Source organism: Chenopodium album, chromosome 15 (genome assembly GCF_948465745.1).
Source record: "Chenopodium album chromosome 15, dcCheAlbu1.1, whole genome shotgun sequence".
Taxonomy (NCBI): Eukaryota; Viridiplantae; Streptophyta; class Magnoliopsida; order Caryophyllales; family Amaranthaceae; genus Chenopodium; species Chenopodium album.
The window spans coordinates 9423739-9446783 of NC_137848.1; the positions used below are offsets into that span (position 1 = coordinate 9423739).

Sequence of the window (23045 nt, forward strand, 5' to 3'; positions counted from 1 at the left end):
AGAATGACTTAATAGTTTATTTTCAATTTTATTATATTTTTTAGAGGAATAAAAAATCAATAATGCTTGATTCACAAGAACAAATTACAATCAATTAAAATAGTTTGTACAAATTCTCACAATTTGGAGAATGTGGCTGGTGGGAATGATGATGTTTGGTGAATGAGCATATTGATGATATATTGATTGGCGTGGGGGAAGGGGAGAAGGAGGTGGGGAAGGGCTCTGAAATTGAGCAGGGAAAATATGGGAATGAAAGTGATGCTTCTCCTTTTGTTTTTAATAGTGGTTCCCACACTTTGAAAACGCAAAGCAAGGAGATTAAAAAAGTTGATCGGCTAGTTGGAAAACATGCAGTGAATATGGATACAGTTGAATCGCTGAGTAACTATAACTCTGGGAAACACAAAGCTAAAGATAACAGTGATGGTGTCGTTCTTGATCTGGGTGAGGGGGTTCAAAAGAAGATGAAGGGGATTGGATATGATGGGTTTGAACCAACCTCACGAAGAGCAATGAAAACGCTAAGCTGGAACTGCAATGGGCTTGGCAACCCATTGACAGTTAAAACTCTCCGAGACTGGTGTTGGAGAGAAAGGCCGAATTTTGTTTTCGTTATGGAAACAAAGATTGATGATCGTTGTCTTGAGGTGATTCGAAATAGTTGTGGGTTCACTAGTGGTATTTGCTTGAGTAGTGTTGAGAATTCTGGGGATATGGGACTTTGGTGGAGGGACGTGAAGGTGGATATATGTTCGTATTGAGCTCACCATATTGCAGCAAACGTGTGTGATGAGAGGGGGGTGCCAAAATGGAAAGCAATTGGGGTTTATGGATGGCCCGAAGCTACTAATAAATTTTGTACATAGGATCTTATGAGGAGCTTATATGAGGGTGATGCTTTATTTTGGAGACTTTAACGAAATTCTGGGAATGCATGAGAAGAGTGGAGGTGCGGTGATGGGTGAAAGACAGATTGATGGGTTTTGTCAAGCAATGGATGACTGTGGTTTGCGGGATCTGGGATTCAAAGGCAACATCTTCACTTGGGAGCGAGGTGTGTCAGTTGATACTTTTGTACATGAACGGTTGGATAGGTTTGCTGCCTCAGATGATTGGTGTGCTCTATTTCCACATGCAGAGGTAATTCATTTTCCCATATTTCACATTTCTGATCATGCTACAATTCTGCTGAAATTTGGGGAAAAAATGAGAGGGACGGGAAGCGTAAACTCTTTAGATTTGAGTCTCTTTGGCTCTCTAATGAGGACTGTGGGAGAGTGGTGTCGGATGCTTGGCAAGGTGGGGCTAGTGAGCAGATACATTGTAAGATTGCGAGAGTGGCTGGGGAGCTTTCTACTTGGGCTGCAGCCACCTTTGGTGACTTGAAGAAGAAAATAAAAGATGTTGAGAAGAGATTGCAAGAGCTACAAGGGGAGAGGATGGATGGTCATAGATTGGAGCAATGTAATAACATTAAAAATGAAATTGATGAGCTCCGTAGGAGTGAGGAGTCATATTGGTATGCACGGCCTAGGAGTAATGAATTGCGAGACGGTGATAAAAATACGAAATATTTCCACCACAAGGCAAGCCAACGAGTGATCGAAATTTTATTTCAGGTTTGTACAATAAGCGAGGTGTTTGGCAGACTGCAGAGGATGAGGTGGATGGGATTATTCAGAGTACTTTGGTAGTCTCTTTGCTATATACTGACAGCCCGGGGAATTTTGAGAATGTGGTTTTGGGGATAGAACCCCTTGTTTCGGATGAAATGAGATCTATGCTGGAGAAAGAACCAACGGGGAAGGAAATTAGGAGGCATTGTTTCAAATGCATTCAAATAAGGCCCCGGGACCGGATGAGATGCATGCTCTTTTTTTCCAGAAATTATGGGGTACGCTTGGGAATGATGTGATCAGATTTGTGCAAAACTGGTGGCGGGGTAATATTGATTTGAAGGAGGTGAATCGAACCTGCATTGTTTTAATCCCGAAATGTAATGATCCAAAGCATATGGCAGAATTTAGACATATTAGTTTATGCAACATGTTGTATAAAATAATCTCGAAAACTCTGGCAAACAAAATGAAATATATGCTTGGTTCGGTTATCTCCCTAAATCAGAGTGCTTTTGTTCCTAATCGTTTAATTACAGATAATGCTCTCATTGCTTTCGAGATTTTCCATGCTATGAAGAGAAAAGGGGAAGGAAAGGATGGGTCGGTGGCTCTCAAACTTGATATGAGCAAGGCCTATGATAGAGTTGAGTGGTGCTTTTTAGGGAGAGTGATGCAAAAAATGGGGTACCCGTAATCTTGGATTGACCGTATTATGAAGTGTTTGAGTAGTGTTTCTTTCTTTTTCAAGTATAATGGTGGAATTTCTGGCTCTTTGGAACCGACTTGTGGGCTTCGTCAAGGTGATCCTATTTCTCCATATTTATTTTTGATTTGTGCCGATGCTTTTTCCACTTTATTATCAAAAGCGGCTAATGATAAAATAATTTATGGGGCTCGAATTTGTAAGGGTGCTCCGCGAATTTCTCATTTATTTTTCGTGGATGATAGTATATTATTTGCAAAAGCAACTATGCAGGAATGCTCTAAAATTGCTGAAATTATCAGTACGTATGAAAGGGCTTCCGGACAGAAAGTCAATCTTATTAAGACAAAGGTCGCTTTTAGCAAATGTGTTACGTTGGAGAGGAGAAAGGAGATTATTGATACTCTTGGAGTTCGAGAAGTTGATAAGCATGAAAGTACCTTGGCCTGCCTACCATCATCGATAAATCAAAGAAAGCTATTTTTGGGATCTTGAAAGAAAGAATGTGGAAAACGTTGCAGGGTTGGAAAGAGAAATTACTCTCAAGACCGGGGAAAGAAGTGCTAATTAAAGCGGTCGCTCAAGCAATTCCAACTTATACGATGAGCATATTTAGGATTCCCGATAGTCTAATTGATGAAATGCATTCTCTTTTGGCAAAGTTTTGGTGGGGTTCTAATGGTACAACAAGGAAAATGCACTGGCAAAAATAGGAATACCTTTGTCTTCCTAAGTCGATGGGAGGGATGGGCTTCCGAGATCTTCGTGTCTTCAACCAAGCATTACTGGCCAAGCAAGGATGGCGCCTATATACTAATCCGAATACACTTCTTCACAGTATTCTCAAAGCCCGTTATTTTAAGAATTCAGATTTCTTGAATGTGGCGAGGGGTCATGATCCTAGTTACAGTTGGAGAAGCATATGGGGCTCGAAAGCTCTCCTTTTGGATGGTTTGAAGTTGATGGAGAATGGGAAATGGGGCTTCAATTCGTGTGTGGGATGATGCTTGGCTTCATGGGGATGGGTCACATTTCGTTCCAACTCCTAGGGCTGATAGTAACCTTGAGCTTAGAGTCTGCGAGCTCATTGATTATGATAATGGTTGCTGGTGTGTGGAGACCTTGGATTCTGTTTTTTTTTTTAATGTGATAAACAAGCTGTCATGCAGGTTCCTTTGTCTAGATCCTTCCCTCCTGATAGTCACTATTGGTGGCCTACGTCGAGTGGTGCTTATACTGTTAGAAGCGGCTATTGGCTTGGAAGACTTGGGTATATTAGATCGTTGGAGGTGTTACAGGGGTTGAATGCTGACGAGGTCTGGGATAGGGTGTGGAAATTGGATGGCCCACCTAAGCTTAGTCATTTCATTTGGCGGGCTTGTAAGGGGCAATTGGTTGTTCTGGATGTGCTTTTTCATCGACATATTAGTGTTACTAGGGGTTGTCAGATTTGTGGAGCAACTGAGGAAACAATTTTACACTCAATTTATGATTGTAAATATGCAACAGAAATTTGGAGAAGTAGTGAGTTTACTGAGATTATTGAAGCAAGTCCGAACACAACTTTTGCTGAGAAATTTTGCTGGGTGACCAAGGCTGTTTGCAAGGAGAAGCTGCGAAATTTTACGGCTTTAGCTTGGGCTGCCAGGCATTGTCGTAACTCCCATATTTTTGATGGTGGGTCTTCTGTCAATGCGATAGACATGGCTGTGGGGTTTATCACGTTGTGCTTTGATTATGTGAACTATCAAGCGAAGGTGAGAGGGCCTGCATTGAGAAGTATTGCTGCTACTGCTGTAAAGTGGTCTCCTCCCCCCCCTGGTGTGGTCAAGGTGAACGTGGATGCGCATGTCCCAAGTGGTAGTGGTGCTCAGTTTGGAGCTGTCTTCCGTGACTCCAATGGGCATCTTCTTGCTGTTGCTGTGAAGAGAACAACAGCTATCTGCTCGCCTGATGTAGCTGACGCTGGAGCTACGAGATACGGGCTTGAGGTTGCAAGACGTCTGGGTTTCGATAGGATAATTCTTGAGGGTGATGCGCAAGGGGTTGTCGAGCTATTCAGACCAAACAGAGAGGAGATGCTCCAATTTTCTTGATTTATGATGATGTAATTCAGCTAAGTGAGAGTTTTGTTTTTTTTTTTTTCCAGCAAACACATTAAACGCAATGGGAATATTGTTTGCCCATATGTTGCTAGGTGGGATACGAGTTTGGAGTTAGAGTGTATTTGGATGAATTTTTTTCCCCAAAGCTTACATACTTTGGTGGACCTTGATCTAATATAATATCCAAAAGTTCTTTTAAAAAAAAAAATTATTAATTCATTTCACATAAAATTTGATTGGCATATGGCATGAATCATGCAAAGGTTAATATAATTCAAAATTAAAATAAATTCAAATTTGGCTCCACATAATGTCCAACTTTGACATTAAACATAATTTTTTTTCCCCCTTTTTATAAGAGTTCGATCAGTAGGTAATTTTATTGATACTAATAAACTATACTCGTTACTCAAAGATGAATAATAGAGACGTGAGAATCACTGTTCATAAAGTAATTCATATTAGCCCCCATAACAGTTGGTATGGGTTATCAACTAATTTACGTATAGGATTTCCTTAAAACTGAGAATGATCATAGCAAAAAGCAATATTCTCCATATTTAAAGAAGATAATTCAGAAGAAGAAAATAATCATGTTCAATCCAATCATCAGAATTCATAATAACAAACGGAAGCACCCATATCTCATAACCACTAGTTAGAAATACATATATAAATGCATAATTAGAAATAATTGAGCACTAGTAAATTTACAGAACATTATTAAATAGAATCCTCAATTCCATGTATAAACTAACAGCATGACCCCTAATACTCCGTTGGTCTAAGCATCCAAACTTAGCTTCTAACCTATACGAACAAGAGCAAGTACAAGTACAAGTATATGACTATATGTTAAATATTGTTATAAATGAAATTTATGAAAACCAGAATGCAGCACTAAAAATCACTCAAAAGAGTCAAAACCAAAACAAATGTGTGAAAGAGACCTTGTAGTATATTATCTGAACTAATCTAAACTTATTATCTCTTATATAATTTTATTTAATCTGTCTAGACTTAATCTATCCTGTATGAACTTTTCAAACTAGAAATGGGTGAAAATAAGGTGGCCGGGGGAGATCAGGAGAACAAAGTTGTATTACATATGTAACTATGTAATTAATTACTCCGTAAGATACTTCTATGTTAACATTGTTTTCTCCTACACTCCTACAAGTCGCAATTTATGCACTTGCTTAACAGGATACCTTTCATTCCTTTCAATAATAGTCATAAATCCAAATCAGTAACTACTTTCTAAATATGCTTATTTCAGAAATTACTGATAGTTTTCTGCAATAATGTCACGAAAATAATTGCCAGAGCTAATTGCCTCCAAAACACCAGCAATGCTAATTGCCTCCAAAATACCAGCAATGCTAATTGCCAAGCAGTCACGGCAAAACAAACCTCTTGGATGTACTATACCTCACCCAGATTAGTGAGTGTGCAACAAATTAAAGCTAAAGCTCAATTACCAAATAAATGTCTTCTAAGAATACCTTGATTTCACTTGTATCTTTTTTCTTTTTCCCAAGAATATCCTTTAACAGAACAAACTGATTCGAGTTCGATTCATGCTAATCCCTGATGAAATTATTTGCAATGCAAGCTAGAAGTTGCAGTGTCTGTTTATATGTTACTCCGTACGATGCAACACACAGTCAGACAGCATAAATATGTGTAAAAGAGCAATTACAGCAAGATTTCTAAACCATGTCAATTTGTGCAAAAAAAAGCTACACTTTGTCTTACCTTCAAACAACACATGATACTTTTCAGAGTGTTATCATTTGAGAAAATAGGGATGAAGTTAACTTTCACACAATGACACAGAGATCTGTATTACCTTCTAAGTGAACTACCTCAAATTATTGTATTTCGGATTTGTTCAAGTTTCTTCAGTATCTCCACAGGACTGCTGTGCAATTCATCTGCAATTTTCCTCTGCATATCCATTGGCAGTGTAGGAAATTTCTCACATAGATCACCGTCGATCACACCCTACACAATCATTCAAAACATATATACATTCGTCAAAGAACTATCAGTTAAAAATTTGATCATAAAGGCTTGCAGAAACTAACACCGAGTGCATAATTAAAAAAGATGGCAATCCCTTGCTGCTAAGAGGTCCGCCCTCTAAGTCCTTCCCGCTAGATCAAGCAAATAGAAAGAAAAAGATCAGATCAACTACATGAAAAACAACAGCGGATAAGGCTAAAATAAGAGGAGAATCCGGATGTAACAAATTAACCTTAACAGGAATATATGCAGATCTGTAGGCCATATGATCTCTGCCACACAAAGGAGGATGCTCTTGCCTCATATGCATCTCCAAGTGAGAAAAGAAGTCAGCATCATCGCGAGAGGCAATAGGAAGAAATGATCCCACGCTTCCGATCATAGTACCATAAATGATGCATTCTCTGCCACCAGGGGCTAGAGATGCCTTCTGCAAACTTGATACTACATCGCCAACATGAAACTGAATTATCTCCTCCACTTTTTTAGGGGATCCATTGAGCACACTCTTCTTTTTAGATTTTTTCCTACCAGTTGAATCTTCATCAATCTCACTGGAGATGTCTTGTGGAAGCTGAACAAAGAATACATTTCCAAACTTGTCAGCACCTGCCATTGTATCAAAATCTATATGCTGTGATGCAGTAAGCCATCTAGGATAAAAATCATCAGCAGCTATGTAGAGCTCGTTCATGTCCCGTCTATACTTGCAATAATGGAATGACTGCAAAACGACATAATAAACAAGTCAGACAAAATCAAACACTGCCAAGTAGAATAAGGAAAATATGCACATTCATGATTATGCAAGTAGAATAGAAAGTGAGCAAATTACGGCCATTCATATTAGCAAAACTTTAGAATAAATAAATAGCTTACCTCCTGCATGTCACCTACATAAATACAACCGCCATAGGTGTGTATAGAAATAATTGTGCTAGGAAACATCTTGTTCTCACATTTCCTGAGCAGTCTCTTCATGCCTAAGTCATAAAGCCTAAGGACTGATCCAATCCCTGCAAGTAATCTTCCCTGAAACTGGCTAAGAGCCAACGGGACATCATTGACTTGAGTCTTATGCAAAAGCTCCAGTTTTTCACCATCAACAAATTGATAAATGTGAATATATGCTGCATCAAATGATCTATCGGGGGAGAATTGGAGCGACTTAGCTGTTCCTACTGCGAGTAAAGTCCCATAATCCTTGTCATGGAAATTAACAGTACAAATGCTAAATGCAGCCTCATTATCCTGAAGCTCCAGGCAACATATTGTTTCCTCTGTCCTTGGATCAAGGACTCTTATGCACGAAACCCATTTTGCTTTCTCTAGCTTTGGATAACCATGCTGTTCATCAGATAACTGACTGTCATTATCTTCATGAGCATTTTCCATTTCAACATTACCATTATCATCCATTCCAGTCCTGAAGCATTCCTTTCGTGCAGCTTCACGTTCTTCAGCAGTTAATGCTCGTTGATCACTCTCAATGATCACCAGAAGTTTTTGCTTGGGATGAAGCACAAATTTCCTAGGTGTGTATCTCAAAGGGATTATAGTTTGACCGAATGTTTCACCAAGCCTCTCAACAGTAAACACCTTAAGTGAATCTGCAGCAATTACACCCTCTGCACATTGATCAGATGAAAAAGAGGCAGCAAATTTAAGAGTGTTGCTTGTTAGACGTCTTAAGAGAAATTGTTCCTGATAAATGTATCCGAGCCAAGGCCGGCTTGATAAGCATAGTACAGCATGCTGACCTCTAATAGTTATTGAAATAAGTTTTGGGGCTTTAAGTCCTATAAACCGGGAACGAATATCAGAAAGTTGACCAGTTACCATGTCCACAACTGTTCTACACAGCATACCATTCTGCAAACCAGCATTTAGGAAAAGATTGGCATGGTGACCAGCACCATCCTCTCCCCTTGTCGAAGCTTGAACCTCGAGGAATAGAAGAGACTCAGGGGGCGAGAAAACACTTTGCATACTCAACATTTTCATACAGTCATTCGGATCCAATGACATGATGCGAATAAGATTATCACAAGTTCCAACAGCAAGGAAGCGGGACCTTTCCCTTCCTGCTGGAACGGGGGCAATGTCTAAGCACGCCACATCTCCTTGCATTTCGCATTTATCCACTTCCATTAATTGACCAATAATATCCACCTCAAAGTAAATGAGCTCTCCCTCACTCAATGCAATGACAGCTTGATGACTGTTGTACCCGACCTTAATAATTTTCTTCTTTCCTGGGGTACTCCACTCGTTGATGCGCCCATCTTCCCTAATGTTCCTAATACCACTAGGATAGAACTGGATAAGAGAGTCATCACCCATCAAAACTACAGCATGAGAAGTAGTATCCAAAAATCCACTATCACTAATTTCTTCAACTGTCTCACCAATCGAAAGTACAACAGTAGCAGTGGCAAAGGAGACTATAACATAAGCATCAAATTCATCATTGGCATTTTTCTTGACTGTCCAAACTCCATTTGGCACACCTGGAAGTGACGAGGTAACCATTTCCGTAATTTCCAAACCAGGCCTCAGAATCCTTAAAGATGAACGAGGACCTTGACCACAAAGAGCATATATCTGTGGAGTTTCTTCCTCAAAAAGATTTACCACTTTCATATCCATTATCAGCATTAAACTGTGACCTATATCAACTTTTACTAGGTTCTTAAGCCTCCTGAATGGAAAAACACTGGTTGAAAACCTTCCTCAGTCTCTAATTCTGTCATCCTAGCAGAGGAAGACTCTACATCAGGTTCATCTCCTATGTCCAAAAACTGATACAAAGCATGATCACCAAACTCAGAAGCAGCAAACAGATAACCGGGCTTAATAACACACATAGAACACGTTACAGGAATCGTATCAAAATACTTAATCTTCAACTCCGAAACACCCTCATTCCCACACTCCAAGGTGACTTTAAATACATCACCATACTCCGACTGCAGCAAAAAGAACGGCATAGACTTATGCTTTACAGCAGACACTATCAAAACCCCGCGTTCAGCAGGCAAATCCACCCTCCTAGGAATCAAACACCTAACATCCGGATACCCTTTGTTTGGGTACTAAAATGGTCATACCCATTTTAGTCTTGGGTAATTCTACCCATATAAGCCCAAAGGGCATAAAAAAGGTCTTAAAGGCCCCAAATAAGTCAAATGCATCAATATGGCCTACAACGGCCCACATATGTACTTTTAGGGCTCACAAACCTACTAATGTACTCCTATAAATACCCCTCAAAAGGCATAAGGTAAAAAGAGGTTACTCTTATCATCTAAGATGACCATACTCCTCCACTCTCTCCCCTAAACTCCTCTCAAAATATGCATTGTTTGGCTATTAACTTGGGCGTCGGAGGCTCCGCCGCGGGGTCAACCCCCGGGGCTCGGGGTTCATTTTGCAGGTCCATTCAAGGCCCAAATTCGAGGTTCTCAGGCACCCCTCCAAGGCCCGGTTAGCTCATTTTTTGCCGAAACACCCTTGATTCTTATAAATCACAAAATTCTCAGCACACACTAACACCCCACCCGGCCCATCCCCACCACCAGGCACCGCAACAAGCATATTAGCCCCATTATCAATATGTTCAGACCATTTTCTCGAAATATGGTTAAGACCAAGATCAAGTTCATAGAATGTCAAATGTTTTTGAGCCTCGGCCGCAACCTGCCCTGTACAATCCTTATCAACCCCACTATAATCCATCTCAATCGCAGCGAAAACTGGGTTATCAAACCCACAATCAACCCCACAAATAGCATAAGTAATTACATAAGACTTATGAGCCTCAATAGGAGATGAAATTGTCAATATAGCACTAGAATCCCTGTTCAAAACTATTGGAGATATTATTGTGATATAATTGATATTATTGTGATATAATTTAGGAAACTTATCTTGTGAAAAGATATGGTAGAATTTTGACTAGGCTTAGGGGTTTGTTACCCTAATGCTATATATATATATATATATATTTGTATTGGCCGTAAATATGAATGAGAAGTTACAGAGAATATTTACATAATTTTCCTCTGATTTAACATGGTATCAAGAGCCTAGTAAAGGTCTAATTTTTTTAGTGTTCAATTTTCATAATTGGTACACGATTTTCCAGAATTTGTGAGTCTGCTTCTTTGCCAAATTTTTTTTTTCTTCTTTTCCTACTTTCATTGAGTTGTGAGTGATGGCCGGAGGTGCAAGTGGCTCAGGCGGTGACGGCTCAGGTGGTGATGGAGGAAAAGTCAAGGTGGACATGACTTATCACCTAGGTTCAAGTGATGGACCCGGGAACATAATTACTCCGATTCAACTACGGGGTGAGAATTATGATGAGTGGGCAAGGGCAATTCAAACCTCGTTGAAGGCAAAGCGCAAGTATGGCTTCATTGACGGATCCGTCAAGAAACCGACGGATGATGATAAATTGGATGATTGGGTGGCTGTTCACGCGATGTTGGTTGCTTGGATTACAAATACCTTGGACTCATCGGTGAGAGCTACAATTGGTGAGTATGATGATGCTCAATTATTGTGGACGAATCTTAAAAATCGTTTCTATGTTGTTAGTGGGACTCGCATATGCCAACTCAAATTATCATTGGGTGAGTGCAAACAATCTGCCTCCGAAAGTATTGCAGCATACTTTGGTAGAATTTCAAAAAATTTTGATGAATTGCATACCTATATTACCGTGCCTCGTTGTTCTTGTGGTTTGTGTAAATGTAACATTGTTGCTCACCGTTTTTCTGTGAAGCATAGAACATATATTGCTGTAATTACAGGTAGCAATGAACTGAAAAATTTCAAGGAAGCCATGAAGCATGAAGGATGGAGACAAGCAATGGCCGATGAAATACGGGCACTAGAAGAACAGGGCACGTGGGTTCTACAATCTCTTCCACCTGGCAAAAAGGCACTCGGGAGTAAATGGGTGTATAAAGAGAAGTATGACGAACATGGCAACTTGCAACGATTGAAGGCTCGCCTAGTGATCTTTGGCAATCATCAAGTTGAAGGTCTAGATTACAACGAGACATTTGCTCCGGTTGCAAAAATGGTGACTGTTCGTACTTTTCTTGCAGTTGCAACAGTGAAGAATTGGGAAGTCCATCAGATGGATGTTCATAATGCCTTCTTACACGGTGACTTGGAGGAAGAGGTATACATGAAGATTCCCCCTGGTTTTGACAAAAATAATTCAGGGAAAGTGTGCGGGATGTTGAAGTCGTTGTATGGCTTGAAACAAGCCCCTCGGTGTTGGTTTGCAAAATTGACGACGGCTTTGAAGAATTATGGCTTTAAACAGGCATACTATGATTATTCTCTTTTTACTCTGACAAGAGGGAAAATGTAACTTAATGTGCTAGTTTATGTTGACGATCTAATTGTTGCAGGGAATGATAAAACTGCCTTGTTATCATTCAAAGCGTATCTAGGTGACTGTTTCAAGATGAAGGACTTGGGTGTGTTGAAATATTTTTTGGGGCTAGAGATAGCCAGAAACAAGCAGGGAATTTTCATGTGCCAGAAAAAGTATGCCTTAGACATAATTACTGAAACAGGGTTGCTTGACGCAAAACCAGCAGATTTTCCCATGGAGCAAAACCACAGGTTAGCTTTGGCAGATGGGGAGTTCTTTAATGATGTTTAGAGGTATAGACGTCTTATAGGGCGTTTGATTTATTTAGCAGTCACTAGGCCGGACTTGGCCTATTCTGTGCATATTTTATCTCAATTTATGCAGAGTCCGAGGGTAGAGCACTGGGATGCTACCCTGCGAGTTGTGAGATATTTGAAGAAGAGTCCAGGTCAGGGTATCTTGCTACGGTCTGATAGCGCTCTACAGTTGGAAGGGTGGTGTGATTCGGATTGGGCAAGTTGTCCATTGTCTCGGCGTTCGTTGACAGGTTGGTTCGTGTTTCTTGGCTTATCTCCTGTGTCATGGAAGACCAAGAAACAACCCACAGTAGCTATGAGCTCTTCAGAGGCAAAGTACAGGTCTATGTCTGCTTGCTCTCGAGAGTTAAAGTGGCTAAAGCGGATCCTGAGAGATTTAGGTGTGCGACATGAGAATGGCGTGCACATGTATTGTGACAGCCAAACGGCATTATATATTGCGAAAAATCCGGTGTTTCATGAGAGAACGAAACATATTGAAGCGGATTGTCATTTTGTCAGGGATGCTATTACAGAAGGTCTCATAAAACCGTCATATGTGCCTACGACACTTCAGTTGGCTGACATTTTCACAAAGGCTTTGAGAAAGGTCAAGTTTGAATTTTTACTCCGCAAGTTGGGCATTTATGATCCGTATGCTCCAACTTGAGGGGGGGTATTGGAGATATTATTGTGATATAATTGATATTATTGTGATATAATTTAGGAAACTTATCTTGTGAAAAGATATGGTAGAATTTTGACTAGGCTTAGGGGTTTGTTACCCTAATGCTATATATATATATATTTGTATTGGCCGTAAATATGAATGAGAAGTTACAGAGAATATTTACATAATTTTCCTCTGATTTAACAAAAACATACACAAACTTCTGTTTTTCACAAGCTCCTACCATAACAGCCCTCCCTTTCGGATCAACACCCGAATACTGACCCGGAACAACCCGACGACAACCCGATTTCCCAAAAGTTTCCTGGTGAATTTTATCAAAAGAATTGGCGATTTTATTGTATTCTAAGATTACAATACGACCAGAATCAAAACCCACAACAATGTAGTCTTTTTGAGACCCAGTAAGCCGAAATTGAGTCAAAGAACGTATAATTCCGAAAATTTCGACGGAAAGTAAAGTATGGAGTGTACCATAGTCATCGACGCGAAGAAGGTCGAGGAGTTTGCCCCGAGAAACGGCGATTTCTGGGTTTTTGTCGCCGGAGAAGTTGCCGGAGATGGCGGAGGTAATTCCGGTGGTTTTTTGGAGGGTTAAGCTGTAGAGAATCATGGTTAAGTGAGAGAAAGGAAGGAAGAATGCAGGGTTTTTGGGAGAGAATGAGGCACTAGAAATGATAAACCCTTGATTTTTTGTAGGAAGAAGAGGGTTTTTATTTATAGTTTTTGAGTAGCAGTATTATGTGGACTTGTGTCCGAAGATTATTCTTTTGGGTAATGTAAGAGCAATTGTAATGTGGAACCTCAGTATCCATGGGCTTATTGGCTAAATGGCCATTGGCACATACAAATAGGTGGTCGCTTCTCGTTGATTTTCATAACCATGTTGGCCGAAAATGAGATATGCGTTTGAAATGGATGACTGCGATATTATATATATCACTAGCGAGGTGGGAATGGATCGAGTAATCTGTTCTTTTATCCAAGGGAAGTTATTTATAGTAATTTGCATGGTTCAACCATTGGTTCTGAAAATTTCTACAATAAATTTGGTAGGTAGCTAATAGAGTTCCTCATCCACGAGTCTGCTATTTATTTTAACCGAAAACTTTATTTAATAAATAGTCACGATGTCACGTACTTACATTGGTGCATAATTGTTTTTTTTTTTTTTTTTTTTTTTTTTTTTTTTTTTTTTTTGCTCAGATAATAAGATTGATGTGTATTTAAACTACTAGCTTAGTTTGCAATAATTGTATTTGGATAACAAGGTGAGGGAAGTAATATGTACAAATGAGTAAAAATTTGTAAGACTACTAAAATGGTAAGCTATTTGTACCTATGTTCAAAATTCAAAGCAAGAATAAACATATTACTCCCTCTGTCTTTTTTTTTTTGCTCTATTGGACTTTTCACGATTTTCGAGACGCGTGTTAAAACGTAAATATCTCAAGATCTATAAGTGTAAAAATTATAAAAACTTAATATTAATAAAATATATAATTCGATGAATCCAATAAGATCCCGCTTGACTATATTATCTCTTATATATTAATGGGAATTTACGGTCAAAGTTATTAAAAGTTGACTCAAAAATTAGCTATGCGGCAAAAAAATAGGGACAGAGGGAGTAGCTTATTAAGAAATAAAAATATAATTTGATGAGGCTACTATTGTGATTGATTTTAGTTACTCTGTATAACGGAGAACTCTGTACTCCATAATGAACATTACGATAGAATTTGAAAGTTTGATTATGAAGACCCGTTCTCCCAAATTTCTTTAATTTTTTCTTTTTTTTTTTTTTTTTTTTTGTGATAAACTCCCAAATTCTTCTTAAGTGTAGAAAAGTAGAGTGACTATTGTGTCCAAAAAGGAGGTAGAAGTGTGCAAGTGTGAAGTGTGAAGTGTGAAGTGTGAAGTCTGAAGTGTCTATTACTTGAAGTCAAAATTAAGCTAGTTGATAATGGACCGAGATGGACTTTTGCCAAAATATGGACCGACAATTTCAAGCCCATTATATAAACTTGATGGATTTATGCATGCTTTTAAATTACTTGTTGCGTGCATAAATCTAAACAATCCATTCATATCTCTATAATTACTTGTTGCTTGATAAAAGGAGAACATGGGAGCTATAATTAAACAATGTAGAAATGTAGAATTATACTCCGTATTAGAAAATCCCTTGTGCAAAACTGTCAAAAAGAATCTAAACATTAAAAAGGAATAAAAGAACAAAAGAAATTTCTAATATTCCTATCCACATGCATCTCTTTATTCTAGGATCGATCCTTAGTTAGTTTGACATTTCTCAATCCATTGATCTGATAATTAACCATAATTCCATGTTTTGATAGTTAATTTCCTTTACAAACCATGCATTATTGCTTCACACAACTTTTTGAAGCAAAATTATGCGAAAAAAGAAAGATTGATTTCCCAAGAACCTTTCACAAGGGCACAAGGCCTTGAGCTCTTGCCCAATCAAGCTAAAAACTTCATCAACATGCGTATTTACATGTATACAATGTGCTTTCATTCACATTTTTAATGACTGTGAATGCCTAGCTACCAATTTTATGACTGTCAATAATAAATTATGGTAGTTAAAAGCACGGATTCTTATAGTGATAGATGTCACATAATAACCACCTAGCTTAAAAACATTTCATTTACTAATTTTCGCCTAATACAATCTCCAATATTCAAATGACTCGAACTAATAACACCTTACTCCGTCCTTCTTGTGATTCCATGATAAACCACCACAACCCGCCCATATCGATCCAAACTCGACCCAATACCTTGAGATCCAAGAAATCCGATGAACGAACTCATGATGTAAACACTAAATAAACATCCAAAAATAACAATCTCAAATCAACAAGAACGAACATTACACAAAGAACAAACATCATCATATATACATACACCGACGGTACTCATTCTAATCACCACAAATCAAGCAATAACAATGAAGAAATCAAAGAACTAGCTAGCTAATAAATATAGCTAGCAAATTATGTTCTACACTAGCTAAAATTAATTGAAAATAAATTAATCAATTCAAACTAGCAAAACCACCTTGTTTCATCATTTTCTTAAACTCTTTAAAACTAACCATACCATCACCATCCACGTCAACTTTCATGATCATAAGTTTACAATCCTCCAAATTCCTCCCTTGGTTAAGTCCAAGGGAGCCAAGAACGGACCGTAACTCATCAACCGAGATGAACCCATCCCCGTTCTTATCGAACACGTTGAATGCCTCCCTCATGTCCTCCTCATCGGATTGAGCATCCACCTCACGTTCCATAAGAAGCGTGTAAAGTGCCTGAAACTCTTTACCGTCAACACATCCGTCACCATTGACGTCGATTCGACCGATTAGTTGTGTAAGGTCGGAGTCAGGGATAATGATCCCCATGTTTGTAAGCGACTCACGTAGCTCTTCCATTGTGATCATCCCGTCACCGTTGTGATCAAACATTTGGAATACTCGCATTAGCTCTACCGCGTCCATTGCCTTTGTGGACGGCGGTTGTGGTTGTGGTTGTTGTTGTTGTTGTTCGAGCGGTGGCGGCGAGGGAGAAGGGGAAGGAGGGTCGAGTGGTGGGATATTGGAGGTGGTGTGAGTAGTGTTTGTTGTGGTAGGGAGGAAATAAGAGGAAATTGGTGTGTTAAGAAGGGAAGGGAAAGAAAGGGAAATGGTTGGCATTTTTTGGTGGGTTTGTTAACAAGTGGTAGGTTTTTAAGTTTTTGTTTAGGAAAAATGATTGTAAGGCAAAAGATGTTATGGTTTATGTCCTATAAATGTGTTGTGGGGGTGTGAAAGGTGGAGGTAAGGGGGTATTAAATTAGTGTGGTTATTTATTTAGCATTGAAAATCAAGTCAAAAATCAGAGGTGAGAATGAAAATATTTGGTGTAGAAATGTGGTTGGTCGGTCAATTATAGGGACATTATATATAATATGGATGCAAGCGAGATGTCAACTAATTTAATTAGTTAAATTATTTCTGTTTTTTTAGGAGAATTTGAACGTGTTATATATCTAAAATATGAGATCAAATCTTATTTATAATACTTCCTTTTATTGTTCAGCTCGATCGCTCTACATCTAAGAAAAAATATATATAATTTGTCTAGGAAAAAAAAATGTATATATAGTGACATTATTATAGATGCATATATAATATTATAATTTAGAAATAATATTAAATATATTTATGTATCATGAGTAGAGTCATGTAATGTTTGTTCTATAAACCATTTAAAAATGCACTTGGTTGTCCTTAAATTTTTGTACAATAAATTCAATATTTCTTGAAATATGTCTTTATTTCTATATGAAGTTATATACGGTATCAGGTATGTCCTATCAAATTTTATTTTTAATATATTATATACAGCTTAGCAAAATAGTAATACAATAACATATTCCGAGTACAATAAGTCACATTATAGTACTACTCAATTTTGAACATATGATTCTGAATTTTCAAATATTAAAATATTATACAGATTGACGACAGATAGTGTCCTGAAATTTTTATTCGTCGCATTATCTTCTACTGAGGAGTGAATAATTAGCAACCTAAATAGGTTTCTTAACATATTATTAAGGTTGTAAGTAATTCACAGCAATATATAATGTCATAATCATCAATATACTCAAGATTACGCTTGAAATTGCTTTTAATTTGCTTTTTCATTATAGGTAGTATTAAAAATTTATGACAGGCTTGCTAAAGTGTGGTAATGGTTGCTGTCAATGGAAGGTATAAACTTCTTATAAACAAATAAAAGAAAACGCGTTGTTATAATTGTCAATTAAACAAATAAAGGGATACTATTATAATGTGGGGTCAAACCTTAGCTAATATGTGGGGATCACCAATTAATTAAATTAATTATGATAATACTCCGTATTATGTTGTGATTAATGAGTTAGCTAGAGAGAGTGGGAGACAGAGTGAAAAGGTAGTTTATTAGTAGAGGTGACCGTTGATAACGGATCTAATATATAGAGACGTTGGAGAATGTAACATGTAACCATTTTTAAAAGACAGTTGGTTTGGTTTTGGTTGAGTATCTACACTACAACTTTGCCGCGTGATTGGTGTTGGTTTTGACTGATATAACCTCCTTTTATGCTGGGGTGTGGTGAAATTACAACCTAATACATTGTCTTTTCAACCTCATTTTGCGTACTCTAGGATTATTATTATTATTACATAGGGACTAGGGAGAATTAGTTTATATTTACATTAGGACAAGAGTATAGTATCCCGATTTCATATTTTTAGCAATTTTAGGGTATTATTTGTAAAGTTGCAAAAAATATGAAATAGATGTAGTATATATTTACATTAAGATAGCCATTATTCAAAGTCGTTACATTCTAAACGCGTTAATTAAGTTTGTATACACGAGTCTGCATACATTAGTGAGTATGTAGTGAGTGTGGTGATGGAATGTATGGGTATGTAGGGAGTAGCTAGGGATGATAGTTGAAAGGAGAACAACTATGGAGTTGTTCCTAGTATACATAACATCTTAAAAATTATTGAAAAGTATTTAAAACTTAATACTAGATTTCAATTATAAAGTCTTTAAATCTCTTGGTTTTTTTTTTTTTTTTTAATGACTTTGAAGTGAAATAAGTGTTGGAATAAGTAAAGAAATAATGAGTATTGGCCCGACCTGATAACCAATTAAGTGATTTCAAAAAAAAAAAATTTACTAATGATTATTTTATCAGAAATTAACAAGCATATTTGTAAATGGCAATGAAATCGAAAATGATAAATCTATCCAATTCAAATTGATTTGATCCAACCTCAGCTTTATCTAAACGATCCAATTATTGCCTCTACCTACATCCACGTACATGTAAGTCTTTGACCACACATCTCAAACAACTTCCCCTGAGGCTATATTTTAATGTTGATTTACGTACAAGAGGCTAGTTAAAAGGTGGGTTGACTTTGAAGCAAAATAAGTGCTGGTGAGAAGAGGGGCAACACCGCAACATGCATAGTGATAGCAGTTATTTAGTACTCAATCGTAGCAAAGATGATAATATGAGTCTTTCACATGAAAGAGTTAGCTGGAGTTGATTTATGACAACAAAGTCCCAACACCCCCCATGCATGCACACATATTCTTGACAGATCTAACGCGTTTTATCCAACTTTTTGGTGGTAGCTGTAACTACACTTAAAAGATATAGTAGTACTCAGTGGCGGAGCCACCCTTGTGCACGGTAGGTCACGTGACCTAGCACAAAAACAGAGAAGGTTTAAATATTAAATATTGCAACTAGTAATGATATGTACTCCGTAGTCCAATGGTGGAGGCTTCATATTTTTAGAGTAAAGTTACTGGTTCGACTCCTAGGGGAAGCTACTTTCCTTCCTTTTTTCTTGCATTAAGAAGATGTAATATATAAACATTTAACAATGCAATTAACAAGTAAGTGCTTAGTGTTGTAATGGTGGGAGGCATTGTAAATTTTGCCAAAGGTTATGGGTATGACTCCTAAGAACAACGTTGTTTTTGTTTTTTTTTTTTAAATTTTTTGGTAGTTTTATTAGTCACTTGTCATTATCCTTCTCCTTCCCCGTAACATTTAATATTTTTGGAATGTCTTTTTTTAGAAAATTTTTTGGTAGTTTCATTAGTGACTTGTCATTATCCTTCTCCTTCCCCATAACATTTAATATTTTTGGAATGTCTTTTTTTAATTAACTTTTAGAATATTAATGCATTAATTATGATTGGTATGCGGTCGATGGGTAACGGTGACCTAGCACCCGTAAAATCCTGGATCCGCCACTGGTAGTACTTGTACAAAATATTTTTGGTATACAAAATCTATATTAAAAATATAAACTGGGGAATATTCTCAAAGATTCTATTGAAATTTGGGTTATAATCCGTTATTATTTATATGAGTGTGAATACGATACGTCGATAACGGTTGATAAGGTCAATATAAATAGGAAAATTTGTCAAAAAAAAACCTTTTAAAAGCACTATTTTGCAAGAAGAGAAAAAAAAAAAAAAAAAAAAAAAAAAAAAAAAAAAAAGCAAAGCTTCTTGGTTTAAAAAAAACCACATTTATTTTTATTTTTTTTCGAGAGGAAACCCATTTTTTTAATAATCCTCTAAATAACTTAATTAGAATCTAATTTCCTCCCTTTTCTTCTAATTAATAATCTCTAACCCACCAGATTTAATTTATACATAAAAAAAATAAAAAAAAAACCACCACTACCCCAACCACCAACCAACCACCCCTTCCCCTTCTTCCTCCCTTTCCCCCTCCCCTGATAGCAACCCCCTCACTCACCGGACCCGCTGCCTAGATCCCCCCACCTTCAGCGACCTATCTTCACTGCCGGTTGACCCTCCCTTTTCCCCTTATCCTCGTTGGCGACCACCACCCCCCTCGAATTTTTTGTTCTTATTTACTCAAACATGCGCTGCTCAAATCAAGTCCAAATCAATTGCAATTTGCTTCTAAATCACCCTAGCATCACATACATACATAATCAAAGCCAAACAAGCATCAATTACAAGCAAGATGCACAAAATTAAAATTAAAAAATAAAAAAAAAAAAAAAAAAACCAAAACAAAAAAAAAGAAAAACCAAAACGATTTTCTAGAGTCTAATTAATTAATTAGAGGGTAATTAATTTAGGAAATAAGTTTTCTCTCGCAAAAAAAATGAAGGCGGTGGTTTTTTTTTTTTTTGCCAAAAAACTTTTAAAAGGTTTTTTCTAACAAATTTTCCATATAAATTAAATTTAGCTTATTTATACTTATTGTGTAATACATAAGGTAAATAATGGATTATTTGTTATCAATTTCTTTTAATTTCACGCTCTAATATGCATTATTGGAAATTACTACCTTCGTTTTTTTTAGTTCACACGTTTTGACTTTAGCATTATTCACACACTCTCCTTTGACCGTGTTTTGTGGTTTACACATAATGAAAAATATAGTCATGTGGGATCTTGTTATATTTGTCACGATATATATTTTCAAAATATCAAATTTTCATAATTTTTACTTATCGGTAATTAGAGATATCAATGGTTGAAGTTGTGCATTGGCAAACGTGACTAAAGAAACGTGTCAACTAAAAAGAAGCGGAGGAAGTATAATTCAATATAAGATATTGTACTCTAAATAAATTTTTAATATATACATATATACACATATATATATATAGGGGAGGGATCCGGTAAGAACCCCTCCTTATATAAGAACCTTTTCTTATGTAAGAACACCTTATGTTTTAAACTTTTTCCTATGTTCTAAATTTTTTTCTGCTTATGTTTTAAAGTTTTTCCCATATTCTAAATTTTTTCTATTTATGTTCCCAATTATTTCCTATGTTCTAATTTCTTTTTTTAGCTATGTTCTAAATTTGTTCCTATGTTCTAAATTATTTTTTCAGCTTATGTTCTACATTTTTTCCTATATTCTAAATTTTTTCTACTTATGTTCCAAATTATTTTCTATGTTCTAAATTTTTTTTAGCTCATGTTCTAAATTTGTTCCTATGTTCCAAATTGTTTTTTCAGATTATGTTCTAAATTTTTTCCTATGTTCTAAATTATTTTTTCAGCTTATGTTATAAATTTATTTCCTATGCTATAAATTATTTTTTCAACTTATGTTCTAAATTATTTTTCTTATGTTCTAAATTTTTTTCTACTGCTTATGTTCTAAATTTTTTCCTATGTTCTAAATATGAATTTCTCAAAATTACAGAAATGTCATTATTAAAAAAATCATTTTAGATGGTTAGATCAAAACTAATAAAAGGTTGAGATTGGTTCTTATATAAGATTGGGTTCTTATATAGAGCAGGGTTCTTACATGAGCCTCTCTCTCTCTCTCTCTCTCTCTCTATATATATATATATATATATATATATATATATATATATATATATATATATATATATATATATAGTGATCAGATCATATGAGACCACATCCCTTATGTGAGAACCCTATTATATGTGAGGATATATTACAATAGTTGGATCAATTACATCCAATGGCTACAATTTATCTCAATCAAACAGAATTTCAAAAACAATTTTCCAACGTTTTCTCTCTCCTCCTTCATTTGACGCGTCATTTTCTCTCTCCTCCTTCAATTTCCCTGCTCCCTTTCTTATGCTATTTGTTTTGATTCTTCATCAATTCTTCTTCAAACTTCATTGATTTTTTGTCAAGGTGATTTTCGTTGATTTTAATTTGATTTTCTTAGATTAATTAATGTTTTCGTCAATTGAATTCTTCATTAATTAAGGTTAACTTGTTTTTGGCGAATCGCACAAAATTTGTATTATTTTTAACAATTTTTCCTATGTTATATTTATATTAATTGAATGCTGAAAAAAAAAGGTAAGAAAAATAACACTAAGAATAGTCAACACGTATCATTCGTGGCAAGTATTATTGAAGTTTCCATAGTTAATTATAGATTCTTAATTGATTAAAATTTTAATCATAAATTTTTTAAGAAAATAACAGAAGTATTATTTGTTAATTTGATATTCACATTTCATTGTTAAAATTTGTACCTGTTTCTATTACATATTTTAAAAAATAAGTATATTCAAGAAAAAAATATGAACGGATTTTGTGTGTGGTGACAGGTTAAAGTCGTATCACCTAATCAAAAATAATTACCTAAGTCCACTAGCTTATGCAGATAGGGAAGTAGGGTCGAATCCACAGGGAAACTAGTCTTTCTACTCCTAATTAATTATTATAATCTAAATTATTAAGGTAACCAATATTTTTGTGAATAAAATCTATGCTACGAAGATTATGAGTAAGGAAAGTAATAGGGAAGAAATCAATAATAATAAAGCCTAGGGCATAGGTTCACTAATAAACAATATTCCAGGGTAAAACATAATAATCAATCATCGATGCATTAATTAATCAGATCATAAAGGGCTTTCGCTACGTATTACAATCACAGAGTTAATTTACCGGTATTAAATCTCATCTCTCGAATCTCGACCTAACCATTTATTAATTAATCTGCTTATTGAAACTAAGCCTAAACATCAATTCTCATCCACTACTAAAATTCGGCTAAATTGCGACCGTTTTTTTACGACCGTCTGAAAATCGGTCGCAAAATATGAAATTTGCGACCGT

General features: G+C 36.4%; 1 protein-coding gene and 2 pseudogenes across 1 annotated transcript; 1 reads left to right on the forward strand and 2 right to left on the reverse strand.

Moving 5' to 3' along the window:
- Window positions 1–3294: 3294 nt before the first annotated feature.
- LOC145580756 (uncharacterized) lies at window positions 3295–4421 on the forward strand. Its single transcript, XM_081637868.1, has 2 exons — window positions 3295–3399; window positions 3495–4421. The coding sequence occupies exons 1-2, from the start codon at window positions 3295–3297 to the stop codon at window positions 4419–4421; spliced, it is 1032 nt and encodes a 343-aa protein (XP_081493994.1).
- A 1878-nt stretch (window positions 4422–6299) lies between these two features.
- LOC145581834 (spliceosome-associated protein 130 A-like) lies at window positions 6300–13779 on the reverse strand (annotated as a pseudogene).
- Window positions 13780–15693: 1914 nt separating this feature from the next.
- On the reverse strand, window positions 15694–16667 carry LOC145581835 (calmodulin-like protein 3 pseudogene; annotated as a pseudogene).
- Between the last annotated feature and the right edge of the window lie 6378 nt (window positions 16668–23045).

Bases quoted from the DNA above. Each gene is read 5' to 3' on its own strand.
- LOC145580756 (XM_081637868.1), top strand. From the start codon at position 3,295: ATGGGAAATGGGGCTTCAATTCGTGTGTGGGATGATGCTTGGCTTCAT. The intron at 3,400-3,494 runs GTCTGCGAGCTC...GCTGTCATGCAG, and splicing joins ATAGTAACCTTGAGCTTAGA to GTTCCTTTGTCTAGATCCTT.